This window comes from Enoplosus armatus, chromosome 5 (genome assembly GCF_043641665.1).
Source record: "Enoplosus armatus isolate fEnoArm2 chromosome 5, fEnoArm2.hap1, whole genome shotgun sequence".
In the NCBI taxonomy this organism is placed as follows: Eukaryota; Metazoa; Chordata; class Actinopteri; order Centrarchiformes; family Enoplosidae; genus Enoplosus; species Enoplosus armatus.
In genome coordinates, this window is record NC_092184.1 from 1,477,662 (window position 1) to 1,491,245 (window position 13,584).

Sequence of the window (13,584 nt, forward strand, 5' to 3'; positions counted from 1 at the left end):
TTGTTATTTATGACCATATTTATGTGTGGTACAGGCATATTCATCTTAGTAAAAAAAAAAAAAAAAAAAGTATCCCAGAGCAAATTGCATCCCAGAGCAAATGGTAAAATTATCATTGAATTTAACTAATATTATTTTTTTCCACAATATTTTTGTTAATTTTATCTCTTAACGGTGTCTTTCGTAATCGTAATTGTGCGTAATTGGCGACACACGTCAAATGTCACGTTGTACCCTATGTTAACTAGTTCACACATAATAGCTTTGGGGCTGCCATCAGGGCCTGTACAAAAGGCCGGAGTCTTGAGAACACTGAGCATACTCTCAGTCCTACTCACGACAGCAACTGAAATCAGCATACTGATTAAAAAAAAAGAAGAAAAAAAAAGAAAAACACAACTATGAAATATGTATCTTTTATAGAAGTCACCAAGATCATGATAAATAATTGAATGTGCTTTTCTTGAACATCATTCGTACGTGTTGCTTTGACTAAATATTGCTTTATTTTCATTACATAGGTAAAGTGAGGCTCTCAAAACATAAATTAAATGCAGTCATCATTTGGTATTCTAATAATGAGAACACGACAGCACCTCCCTGAAAGAAAGGAAGATTGCTCTCCTGACCGTTTCCCCCTGCTTCCACTCTTTATGCCGGGTTAACCCTAACCCCAATGCAAAACAAACCTATAGCGACTATAATGATGCTTACCCTGACCTTGACCATGAGAGCTGAATCAGCGCCTCTCCTCTGACTGTATCAAGAAAAGCTGCATATAATGTTTCATGAATGTGGGATTTACTGTTAATGCATCGGATGTAGCAGGAAGTGCCTAATTAACTAGCAACTTGGTGCTGACGACGACAGGACAGTGCTTTCCCCTCCGACGTGGCGTGACATTAAATGAGCTAGTTCGTTCGTTTAATACTGGCGCGATAGCGGATTCGGCGCGTTCCCCATCAGCAACAGCCATCGTGGTTGTTTGCGAAAATGCCTCAGCGGCGCTTAAACCCGCCCCACGTCAAATAAACAATTGTGATTGGCCCGACCTGAATCAGGCTGGATGGAAATCTGTCTCAGGATGAACCCTTTCAGTTTTAGGAAACTGGGACACCTTCGAACCGTTACATTTCAGCTTCACTACTGGCTGTAAGAGCAGTAAAACAACATGTTGTTTGTTCCATCTTTAACACTCTTTTGCGGGTTATAATGGAGACTACCTTCTCTAGGGGTCACCAGCTGCTTTACTGCTTCACACGTTTTTCAGTTTTGTAATTAGAAAAACTGAGAATTAGACGGCTGCTTTCACATCTCGCAGTGTGAAGTATTAGTCACAGTTACCACTCATGGCATATTTGTTTTGTTGTTAGCTTCCGTATGTGTTAACAGAGCACTTCTGGGGGCCCTTTGGTCCTTGAGATTTGAGAATTTGCGTCTTATGATCTGTCTGTGATGGGCTTCCCTCGTCAAGACTCTTCCCATCATACTGGTTCTGTTTGAGCGCTGACGCTGTGGAGCAACCAACCTAGTTGCTTGTCTATGCTTAGCAGCCAGCACGGGGAACTGCTGGGTGTACAGATGGTCTGTGTACTGCAGTTCTGGAGTTATAAGTCTCTGACATTTTGTTTTGGTTTGTCTGTCTAAATGTGGGTTCAGGTTATAGCCCTGAATGACAGCTGCTCCATACTGAAACGGCTTCAACCCAGCGTCTTTTATCTGGGACGGGTCGACTGCCCCGCCATCTTTCAGGCAGGTGTTCGCTAGCTTGGCTTGTAGAGCCCTTAACTGAGATACTTCCCTCTTCATCTGCTCTTTCCCAACCAGCCTATCCACTTTGTGCCAGAAGGTGGAGTTAAAGTGCAGGTAGATCCTCCAGTCCAAAGCATTCCACCTCTTGATTTTCTCTGCAGTGCTTGGTAAAAGGGGGTGACGAGTTTTTTCACTGCGGCTGTTGAGCTTAAAGGAGGCCACGTCTTCCAGGGACCAGCAGAGGGCATGCTTGAGTAAGATCATGGACTCAGCAAAGTATTCAGAAATAAGAACAAGGTGGAAGTCACGTTCAATGGTTGCAATAGCAATACTGACTCTATCCTCCAAGTCTTCGGCATCAGCTGCAACATTGTTGTCAAAGCCAAAGTCGAAAGCCAGGATATTGTGAGCATAGTGGTTGTTGGTCAGTGATGAGTTGTAGTTTCTCCAGCTGTTGTCCAGGAATTCATTCAGGCTGTGAGTCTTGTGGAAGGCTGGGATGCTCTTGTAGTACATATAGATGGACTCCATCATGGTCACCGGATGCCTCAGGATGGAAAAGTAGAAGGTATCTTCAGGCATCACTTTTGCCACCTGGGACATAACGTAGAAAGTCATTTATTTTAGAGATGGCATGTTGAAACATTCAAGTTCTACTATCTACTTTACTACTGTCACTGAAATACATTTAAAAAAATGAAATAAAATTGTATTTTCAAAGGTAAGAGAACTTAGATCTAACGAATCTCGTAAATCATCTTTTGACAAACGTTGGGGCCCAATGTGGGAAAATGCTCTCGCATTTAAGACTCAGTTGGGCAACTAAGTGGAGTCCATAAAGTTGGACCAGCCGTGTCATTTTTAAGTTATATTGATACCATAGTACAGTTGAGGCCATATATTTAAATACACCTGGGATAAAGTCATTCACGTTCAAGGTTTCACAACAACCATACATGCATAATACGTTACATACATAATAGCAAAGAAAGAAAGACATTTCTTGTATTTACTAGAACATTTTTTAGTGGGCCATCGATAATAGTCACACGGCAGCTATTTGACGATTTACACCTGGCGTGAGCATCCTCTGTGGGTTATTATTGATGGCCGAGGGTGTTCAGTTCAGCCTGCAGGCGTTGAGTGTCAACCGAGGGTGTCTCTGCCGTGCTATATACACCCAGGTGTAAATAGCCACATTGGCTATTTCACCCCAGGCGCAAATAGCATTGTTGGCTATTGACACCTGGGTGCTAATGGCATCTGAAAAAGTTTAAATACACCAAGTTGACTATCTATTGAAACTGTATGGAAGATCCCAGAAATTGATGAAATTACTTTTGGGTGTCATAATTAGAAGCAAATTGGGAATGCACCTGTGTTTCAATGGAGAGTGCAGCGGTATTGAATGGCCTACCCTTAAGAGTTTTTACACTTGATACCATGGGAAAATGCAAGCAACTTAGCCAAGACCTCAAAAAAGGAATTGTGGCCCTCCACAAGTCTGGTTCCTCCTTAGGAGCAATCTCCACATGACTTGACACATGACATTGTTGCCACCTGCAGCTCAGTCAGACGAGACAAAGTGCCACAATGATCTGCTTTAGGTGTGGAGGACAAAGGGCAAGACCTTCCATCCAAATAATAATGGCAGCATTATGTTGTTGGGTTGTTTTGATGGAAATGGGACTGGTGAAGTCTAGAAGGAGGATTATCTGCAAGTACTGTAGCAGAAATTGGGTAATTGGGTCTTCCAGCAGGAGTATATTGCCAAAGTTGTGACAAAATGGCTCACAGACAACAAAGTAAAAGTATTGGAGTGGCCATCACAAAGCCCTCATCTGAATCCAATCGAGAATCCAGGCTTGTTTTAGTAAGGAGGCCCACAAACCTGACTGAGTTACACCAATTCTGTCAAAAGTATTGTGAGAAGCTTGTGGAAGGATACCCTAAACGTCTGATTCAAGTGAACCAATTAAAAGGCAACGTTAACAAATACTGACTAAACTTTTGACCCACATAAAATCTGTTCCAGTAAATTAAAGCTGAAATAAATGTCTTTTCTTGGCTTGGCTTGAAATGATCTCGTATGGAAATAAAGTGACACCCTATTGACATGTTAACATTAAATATGTGGAGTAGTGAAAAATTTAGTTTCAATGTCTTTAGCCTAGGTGTATTTAAATACTATAAAAGTACCCTGCCCCAATTAGCAACCCACATTTGCAGGTCCGTATGGAGCTTTTTGGCCTTCACTGACCCTAAATGCCAGGAAATCACTACCCAAAAGGGGTTCCACATAGACATGTTGCCAGGACTATCTGTAATCTGGCTAATCAGGTTCCATCTGTATCTCTACAATATTATTATTTTTTTGTTTGATATTAAATACCATTATGAAATATAAGTCAAGATGAAACGATAGCACCATGTTTATAGGTGATCGCCGAGCCAGCATGTACACTGGGGTCCCACATGGGTAAGTGATGCATTGCCATTCAACTAAATGTGGGCCCATAAAAATGTAGTCCAGTTTTGTAGGTGGATACAAAAAAAGTCCAACTGTGTGGGCTCCAAATATAGCCCATCTTAGTCCCATTAGCAACCCAAATGTACAGGCCCATATGGGCTCGCGTGGAGCCTCACCCAGGTTTGCCCAAATGGGGCCCAAATGATAGCCCATTATTAACCAATGTGTGAAATGTGTTATTCCGGACCCACACAGTATACTCGGTTCCACCTCACCCACATTTGGCCCTTGCAAGTTGCCCATCACAGATGGAGTCGGCGTGGAAATGAAAACCGAGCTGAGTAAATTCACCTGCACAACTTGAATCGTTTTTCGGGGTTTAAGCTCACCTCCGATTTTCGAAACCTCATGTGGTTGCACATGATGTGGAACTCGCTCACACTTCTGCTGCTGACACCCTCCACAAAATGTGAAGCAAAGACGAATGGGTAAAACAACTGGCTGTGTTTGTTCAGGGGAAGGGCAAAGGTCAAGTTTCTGCTTTCACCATAGCGATACAGGATGTTTAAGATGGTGCTGCTTGCTGTCTTGTGTGTCTTGAGGAAAAAAATGTGGGACTTTGGGTGGCAGGTTGCTTTAGTACGGACACTGTTGATGTGAGCCTTTAAAACCCTGGATGGAGTGGCAATATTGGCGAGCCTTTTGCCCGTGTCTGCAGTTAAACCCTTCTTAGTACTGTGGAGGACCAAAGAACCTGGAAGTCTAAGGCTCTGCTTGTTTCCGTGTTTTGGTAGAAGTAGCTCTCCAAGTGGATCTTCTGTCGCCTCCATCTGAAAAGTCGTAGCAAGGTCGGCGGTTTTATCCTCATGCCTTGACGGAATATGATCTGCTGGCTTTCCGTATCCCTCATTCTGCTGATGACGGTCTGCAGTTCTTTCTCTCTGCACGTCTGCCAGCGGTGACTCAGAACGGAGGCCTTCCCAGCCATTTTGCAGAGTAGGAAACAGGTGCTGTTTGTTGACAGTGAATCCCAGATGCGGGAGTCCTGTCAGCTTGTCATTCCTGGAAGAAGTCAGAAACACAATCGTTATGATGTAATACAATGTACAGCACTGAAACGTTGTACAACGCAGCCTCACAGAGTGTTCCAGTAATGAGGGTTGGAGAAGTCAGTAAATCAGTAAATGTCTTCCGTTCGTGACACACAGGTGCACACAAACACATGCAATACTTCCTGGGAATTGAGAGCAGACTTTGGCGAGAATTCCCAGGAAATATTGGGATCCCAATTCCCGGGCATGACACGACATGATATTCACCTCCATTTCATTTTCTAGGAATTTCAGTCAGCGAACATGTGGGATACATTATCATGTGATTGCATGATACGTATAGCAGTGATGTTTGGCGTCAGGGCTCTGACTCTGCCACTCCCCACAAGGAAAGGAGTGGAGAGCGACAATACTAACTAATTCTCCCCCTCCCACATTGTGGTTACGGTTCGCCCCGAGAACTTTACCTGGCCTGGCGGGCGACAAATGTCTGAATGGCAATGCAGACCACCAGCAGGACGAGTAATATCCACAGAGAGTGACGCCTGCTGCACAGCCCTCTCCTCACACACCTGCAGGGGGCACACACACACACACACACACACACACACACACACACACACACACTGTTCAAAGCCTTCCTGGTATCAATTCTTGTATGTCGCTTTGGATGAAAGCGCCAGCTAAATAAATATAATGTGTATTCTTCTTAAATTAAAAATATGACTTGATATAGTTAATGTTGTCCTACTAAAACATTTTTATTTTTTATGAATAATTACTATAATTATCTTGTCCACCCGCAGTTATAATCCAGAAACGGAATTAGTTCAGGTGATTTCTTTAAGCACGGTGCAATGAACATCTCTCAACATTTCTTGCCTGAACTGGACCTCAAAATATTTTGGTATGAAAACCTTCGAATGGATGAGGAGAGTTTGACAGCGGCTGCAGATGTATCGTTACCATGTGTGGAGTCTTGGTTCAGAGTGGAGCTAAAATGACAGCATGATAGAACTGTAACCTTTTTTTTGCCTTTTTTTTCTCGCAGGTCTTCCAGGGACTCCCGTTGCGCCGCCTCTGAGGGAACCGATTATATATCAAACTATGATGGAATCCAGACAGACTCAGAAAACCGCAGTCTCTATTCCGTGTCTACCCAACAAGTCGTCTCTTGGTCACCACACTTGGAAGGTCTGCTTCGAATACGCATTTGTCATTTGTTTATTTAGATTTGAGTTTCTTCTTTATTTCAGTACCATTCAACCTTTAGTGTATATACATATATATTACATACATTATGTGTATATATATGTATTCAGTGGAAGCTCGTGAATTAAAGTGATTCAGTTGCTTGCAGCGTTTCTGTATTTGCAGCATTTTTTCTAAATGCTGCGTATGTGTCTACTTGTGTTTTCTTAAGTTGTAGTCTGTTGAAACACATTCAAATTGGTGTGTGTGGGGGGGGGGTGAAGCCACAGGTTTCCCCAGGCTACAGCAACATCTGGAGCCCTGCCCGCTCCTCCTCCAGGCCTCCCTCTGTAGCCCTCACAAACACGCATGAACTTTTAACCTCTGTGCGTAAGTGTAAGAGGCAGCCCCAGGTAGGCAACTGTCTTTTTTTTTTTTTCGAGCATTCCAGGCAACCTGTCTGCCAGCAGTGGGGCTGGAGCTCAGTCAAACGCACAGCCAATGTGAGCGCAGATCAATGTGTCCCGCTCTACTCACTGTGGACTGACGCAGCTTTTAATCTGTCCCTGGACAGAGATACCGTCGCAGCCAGGTCACCCTGAGCAAAGAAATCGCATTTATGATCTAAACTAAACAACTGGGCTTCTAATATAAAGCCAGGGGGAGAATGTGAAACCGTCAACTGGATTTGGAGCAGTTACAGGGACACAAAGACATTCACATCAGTAGAGCCACACCGAATCTAAAATAGGAGACGATATTCAAATATACCTGCCTCAAGTAACAGCACAAGCAAATGAAGGCCGGTTGCTGTTAAAGGCCTGATGAAAAACACTGAGGGAGGGTGGAAATTGACTGTACAAGTGATTGATAGAAATGAGTCGAGACCTAACGCTCGCTCTCTCCGTCTCCAATGGACTGGGCAAACTCAATCTGCCCGAAGAAGACACAGTCAAAAGCTTTCAAACAGCTCCCAAATGGACTTAATGAGATCGTTCTGTCGGCGTACGAAAACATCGTTGATGCAAGAGACCAGAAACTCGACAGCGGCAGCTCTTATAATTCATCCTGTGAGGCAATCCATCCGGTAGTTGTCGAGATTATTTCGGGCCTAAAACCGAAAATGTCAGCCTCGTGGCGGTACGAGGCATAATATCAGTGGGCTACCTCAGAGGGGCTCATCCTCTGGGGGCCGTGCACTAAAGTTCACGGCAATAAGTTCAATAGCTGGAAAAAGGAAGGAGGCGTGAGATGAATGTTCTGCGTTTGGCATGTTGCGAAAGCAAACTTTCGGGGTCAAGCCAGTAGCCCTTGTCTGCCCTTGGACTTGGACTCAAGGCAGCAACACCGACCCACATCTACACGACCTGAGAATAATGTTACGCTTATCGGCTCCAACCAGCAGACTGTAATCTGATGCTGATAAGCTAACACTTCACACCGGCCGGAGCCTGATAGGATATCAGTGTCGACAACCAAGGAGACGCCGATTTGGCCTTTTTTTTTTTTTCCCCGATTTGGGTGGTGCTGTTTACGTGACAGTTTCACGGCGGATTCGCGTGGTTTCAAGGCTTTTTCATTGATGTTCGACCAAGAAAGCTGAGAACACATCAGAGCATCTCAGCGGCCGCCTGGACTGACCGGGCCCATGCGCTCCACTCTCACACTAATTTAGTTCCACAGGAAAATTACCCTGATTCATTTAGTTGCGCTGGAATGTCTCTTGTCCGGGGGAGTACCACACTTTTTAAAAACCAAGAGAGTCGGGGTCAGTTTTCACACCGTAGCTCTCAGTCTGGGTTCATGTAGATCTTGACAGGTCCACAATTTTGGACCCAATCTGCATGAATACATGTTTCCAGAAAGAAAAAAAAACAAAAAAACAACTGATCTGAAGTGGACTGGAGCTCAGTCAAACCCCAAACCCAGACCTGGATGATTCGACCAGCCTGACCCCCCCCCCCCCCCCCCCCCACACACACACACACACACACACAGAGAGAGAAAACAATTTTGAATTGTTTGTTTGAATTTGTAGGAATCTAACGACCAGGGGAACAACTTCCGCACGGTGGACACTTCCATCAGCTGCTGATCCAGGATCCGATCCCAACTCCTCCAAACAAGTGTTCCATCCAACATGTTTTTTTTTTTTTTTTTTAAAGAGTTGGTGCTCGTTATACAGAGGTTCTCGGCGCGGACCGACAGCGGTCCCTCTGTGGACTCGGGCTGCGATCCGACAGCGTGGTCCACGGCGCGACATCTGACTCGGCGTCCGCGGCAAGCGGGTGCGGCAGAGCGGACAGAACGCGAGCGGGACTTACGAGGTCGCGGAGCTCAGAGGCTGGTCTCTCATCCATCTCCTCGGTGGGGACAGCATCTCCCCGGCAACAACAAAAAAAAAAAAAAAACCCCGGTAAACTCTCCCGCTCCGACGGTCTCCGCGGTCCCGGTCCTGTCTGCCGCCCTCCCTCTCTCCCTCTCTCCCTCCCTCTCTCTCTCTCTCTCTCAGGGGATGTCTAGCTCTCTCGACTCCTCCTGCTTGAACCGTCATCACTTCCACGTTCACAGAGACTATGAGAGTATGGAGAGAGAGAGAGAGAGAGAGAGAGAGAGAGGCTTTAAGCTTTACTGACGGGACCATCACTGAACACAGCAGAAGCAAATTGTAAGAAACAGAAAGCAAACAATGTAATTTGCATATTACAGCTGCACTTATGCACACAAACCTGCCGAAACTATATGGCCTACAGCCTCTGTGCATCATCTCTAGCCTACTATAGATATTAATAACGCGTGTGATGGTGATGTGAGAGAGCATGACAGAAGATGGCATAACCAAGAGGAGCTCAGTAGTAGTTTCACGCACTGAGCCCCCCCCCCCCCCCAGGCTGTGACATGCTCTGACAGATTCTGCAGCTTCCATTTTACCCCAGAAGTTACTCATGGATTTTGTCTTGGTCTGAGTGTCTAATTTGAAACCTGGTTCCAGTGTCGTCTCTTCCTCTCCCTCTTGTTGTTGGGAGTCTTATATGACCAGCAGTCTCTCTCAGTGGCCAGGCTGCGGTCGCCCTGGTCTGGATTTGGTTAACGGGCTTCAGCTCACCCTGTGTTTTCTCGTCTTTTGTTTCGTTCTTGCGGACTTGAGAAACCGCGTCGGTCAAGGCCCAAGCGCTGTCCCAAACGCGAAGTGCGCGTTCAGACAGCCCGGGCGCCCAGAAGTGTTTCAGCTCATTTGAACAAGGAAGCTTTGGGAGTCGATGTACGTATGTGAAAACTTGGGGGTACAGACAAATAGCCCTTTCCCAGCATGCATTTCACATCAACCAGCAGGGACTGTAATAACGTATTAATAACGTATTATTGTGTGTTGTGTCTCTTGTCTACCTCCCCATCCTGCCCGTGAAAAGGTCTAGGCTATTTGATTGTTCTATATCACCACGCTATTGTTGGTATAAGTGGCTGATTTTGTGGTAGGCCAACCACTGCATGCGAATGCATGAATGGGCCAGATGTGCACCCCGGTGGAGAGCCTTCATTGGGCTATACAATATCGTCTACCACTGCATTCATAATGAACTGCAATAAGCTTGAGCTTCTGTGCTTTGATTGTCCGCTGTGAAACAACATGATACCCTCCACCATTATATAATACCTAGTTCTGACAGGTTGGTACAGTATAGGAACACAGGAGGAGAGGTCTATTTCCACTGAATTGAATCCAAGTTCCTCTCTAGGTTTCCATTCCTTGCCATGGCAACCTTTTTGATTTAGTAGTTTGTGTACTCTGAATCTGTACATGTGCATCACTGGGTTTTTTTTTTAGATCAACAACATAGGGAATCATTTGCTGTTGTATTTCAATTCTTATTATATAGGGGGTTTTTTTTATCTGCTCTGCTGTCATTGGATTTCTTACAGAAAGATTTTCAGCTGGGAGGTTTCTGTGCTGCATTAGATGGTCTGCCTGTGGGATAGGGTGGTCCATGCAAGAGCCGTACGACGACCAGCCGCCGGGACTCTACTACTAAATTAGAAATGTTGGTTATTATGTTAGCCTGTTGGCATTTAAGAGACTTTTAAGTGTCCTTGCCTTCAAAATAAAATGATTGTTGCAGTTAGCCCATAGACTGCAGAACCCTGGATGTATTTTTCAGTCTGTGGCACCCAGTGAATAAATCCTCTGCGTGATAGTCACTGTAAGCCATTTTGAAAATAGATGTGTCCCTGTAGGCTCCTTCTCCAGAAATAGCCTTTTATTTGGTGGTAGTGACTAATAACTGAATTTAGCTTCACTGAGTAGTCTGCTCAGCAGTCACGCATCTACAGACTTCCTCTACCCTGACCTCTTTTGCTTTCACCTGGGACACACGCAAATAGGCTATCACTGCATGATAACACTTCAAGTCGAATCCAGCGTACGAGAACAATCCACTTTGATTAAGAGCAGCGAAGGCAAAACTGCCAAAGCAGATACTCGGAAACTGTCACAGAATTCACTTTGAACCAGTAGTTGTTATAGAAACTGTCCACAGTGATGTCTGTGGATTATCCAGTTTAGTAGCAAAACTTTCAGTGCTGTGAGTGTTTTATTGTTGAGTGTTATTTTATAGTGGGTGTGTTGGATTCGACAGTTAAAGACTAGTCCGACTCACCAGATGTAGGCTGTTGGGATAAGTCCTGCTTAAAACCTGCAGAAAACATAACTGACCAGCTAACTCAATATCAAGGAATCAATCAAAGTTATTTATCTGTCGTACTACGACACCAGTTGCACAATAGATCCGGGGTGTCGGAGTGGGGCCAGGTCTCTGTAAAGACGTGGACACAACAGTGTCTGAGTTAAAAAGGACAATCTTTCTCGTTCTATCTTTTAATTTACGCTTATCAGTTTCCTATTGGTTATCACAGCTGTCAGTCAACTACCATGGTTATCCAATCATGTTATGTACATGTATGCACCTAGCAGTTCCCGAGGCAGGCATCCAATGAAGGAAGCTCAGTCTTGGCATTATTGAGTCTTAGGTGGTGCTTTGACATCCAGATATCTTCCAGGCAAGCAGTGACGTGTGCCTCCACTTGAATGTCAAATGGGGGAAATCAAAAGAATAGCTGGTTGTCATCAGCAAAGCAGTGGTGGGAGAAGCCATACAAATGTCATGCAAGTGTACTTGCTGTGTGGTAATCATTATTAACAGGGTACCAGCAGCCCCCTGGGCATACTCAATCCTTGGTTTGCTTAGATGAATCAAGTCTACAGTCAATGCCAAGGCTCTGGCAAACCATCACGTCCTGCTGTTGATGACACCAATGGAAGCCTGAAGCTGATGTTCTCACAGTCACTGACGACCCGCGCCGTAACCCGACTGAAGCAAATCTTACAGGAAAAACTATATAAAACAACATGGGTTTTATTTTTGTGGCTCTGAAAAAAACCCGCAAAATACATTTTAATACAAGAACACGTTTGACTGCAAAATGAGTCCCAAAAGCCAATATCTGGGTGCAGTTTTTATGGGCGTCATCGAATATCGCCGGGCTGCTGCGAGACACAAGCAATAAGGTGTTCTTGTTATGATTGGCCGAGCTGGTCTTACTGTAGGCATTAAAAAAAAAAAAAAAAAAAAAAAAATTGACCTGGGAGCAGATAAAATAAATGTCACATTTCAACAGAGTGACATTTCCCTTTGTATGTGTGTTGTACAAGTTTTATCAAGTTGATCAGGTTGTTATATATAGTATATATGTTACAAGGTTTATAAATTCTCCATTAAAATCAACTTGATCCTCCTGCTGTACAATACACAGTCTTAAACAATACACCCGGAGAGTCTCAGGCCACCGCTCACATGGTATTTGAGTCCTGGTCATAGAAAGTACTCCCTTCTGTTCTGAGCAGTGTCGCCATTTTTTGTATGAGATGTTTTTCTTGGTGCCAAGCCTGTCCATATAATCTGCTGTCTGTGCCTCCCTTGTGCTGCTGTATTGTGGGGGGGGGGGGGTAAGACTCTGAGGTTGAGGGGTATTAGGGGGGCTTTTGGCCCACAAAAGACTCCTTTGTCTCCTTGAACAGAGAGGTAAAACGAGCCTGTACCAGCCACCCTCACAGGGGTGAACATGGCATTGTGTATGTCCTGCACTCCTCCACACACACACACACACACACACACACAGTTCTTCTCATTCTGTCTTTGCCCACAAGCAAGGGCATAGGTATCGTTTCTACATTAGGGGGGGGCACATATTAAGCGGTCATACACTTTCCATTCCCTGCATTCTTTTTCATCATCAACTTATGGCGAAAATGTCTTTTTTTCCTATTTTAAGCATGTTTTTTATATTTGCAAGTGAAAATGACTTTTGTACCCTGAGTTTATCCACTATGGACGGACATGTATGCCTTTTTTCCAGACCATCCCCCGACTTATACTATATGAACCACCTGTTGGTCTGCCTCTGCCTTTCTCTCGCCATCTCTCTGCCTCTCTGCTTCAATGGCCGATACTTCCCGAGGTTCACATGTCAGCAAACTAGTAAACAACACTTCTAAAAGTAACCTCAAACAAAAAAAAAACATGACCTAGTAGCTCAGCTGCCATCACAACTTTTTTTTTTTGAGAAGAAAATGCCCTCATATCAGACCTCCTCCTCATTTTCCCTTTTGGCTCCTCCGTAGTATTTATCAACCGTGCAGAGTTTCCGCTTCTTCGTTCCGTTTCATGGCAGATTGCAACCATTAGCAATAATAATTAAAGCAGATTTTAAAGGGGCACTTAACTGATTTCATACATCAAGATACGTAGAAGAATAAACAGTTGCATAATGTCTTCTGTGGCTCTGGAGGAGCTTTGTCGAGTCAAGGTATCATCACTGTGGCATCATCAGGATGTCATGGTGACTACAATTGGAGTTTTTTTTTTTATAAATAGAAATAGAAAACCTGCATTACAAAGGGTTTGAAAGTCGTGGGCATGTTATCCAGTTGCATTATGGGCAGTGTGGCTAGCCAGTGTTTTTGGAGCTTGACCCAAACTCACCCACGTCATGGAACAGATAGCCCTCCATTTGAAAGTAACAATCCACACTGACTCTGAGACGTGTGTGTGTGTCAGTGTGGAT

The 13,584-nt window shown here is 44.4% G+C and overlaps 1 protein-coding gene across 1 annotated transcript in view; it reads right to left on the reverse strand.

Moving 5' to 3' along the window:
• LOC139285366 (uncharacterized) overlaps positions 1 to 8,845 on the reverse strand; it is a 49,546-nt gene extending 40,701 nt beyond the window's left edge. The window contains exons 1-4 of the mRNA XM_070905930.1: positions 8,790 to 8,845; positions 5,742 to 5,846; positions 4,612 to 5,284; positions 1,529 to 2,346 (exon numbers count right to left, since the gene is read on the reverse strand). Of these exons, the coding sequence (XP_070762031.1) occupies positions 1,529 to 2,346; positions 4,612 to 5,284; positions 5,742 to 5,846; positions 8,790 to 8,845 (1,652 nt within the window). The remainder of the gene's footprint in view (positions 1 to 1,528; positions 2,347 to 4,611; positions 5,285 to 5,741; positions 5,847 to 8,789) is intronic.
• Positions 8,846 to 13,584: the final 4,739 nt, after the last annotated feature.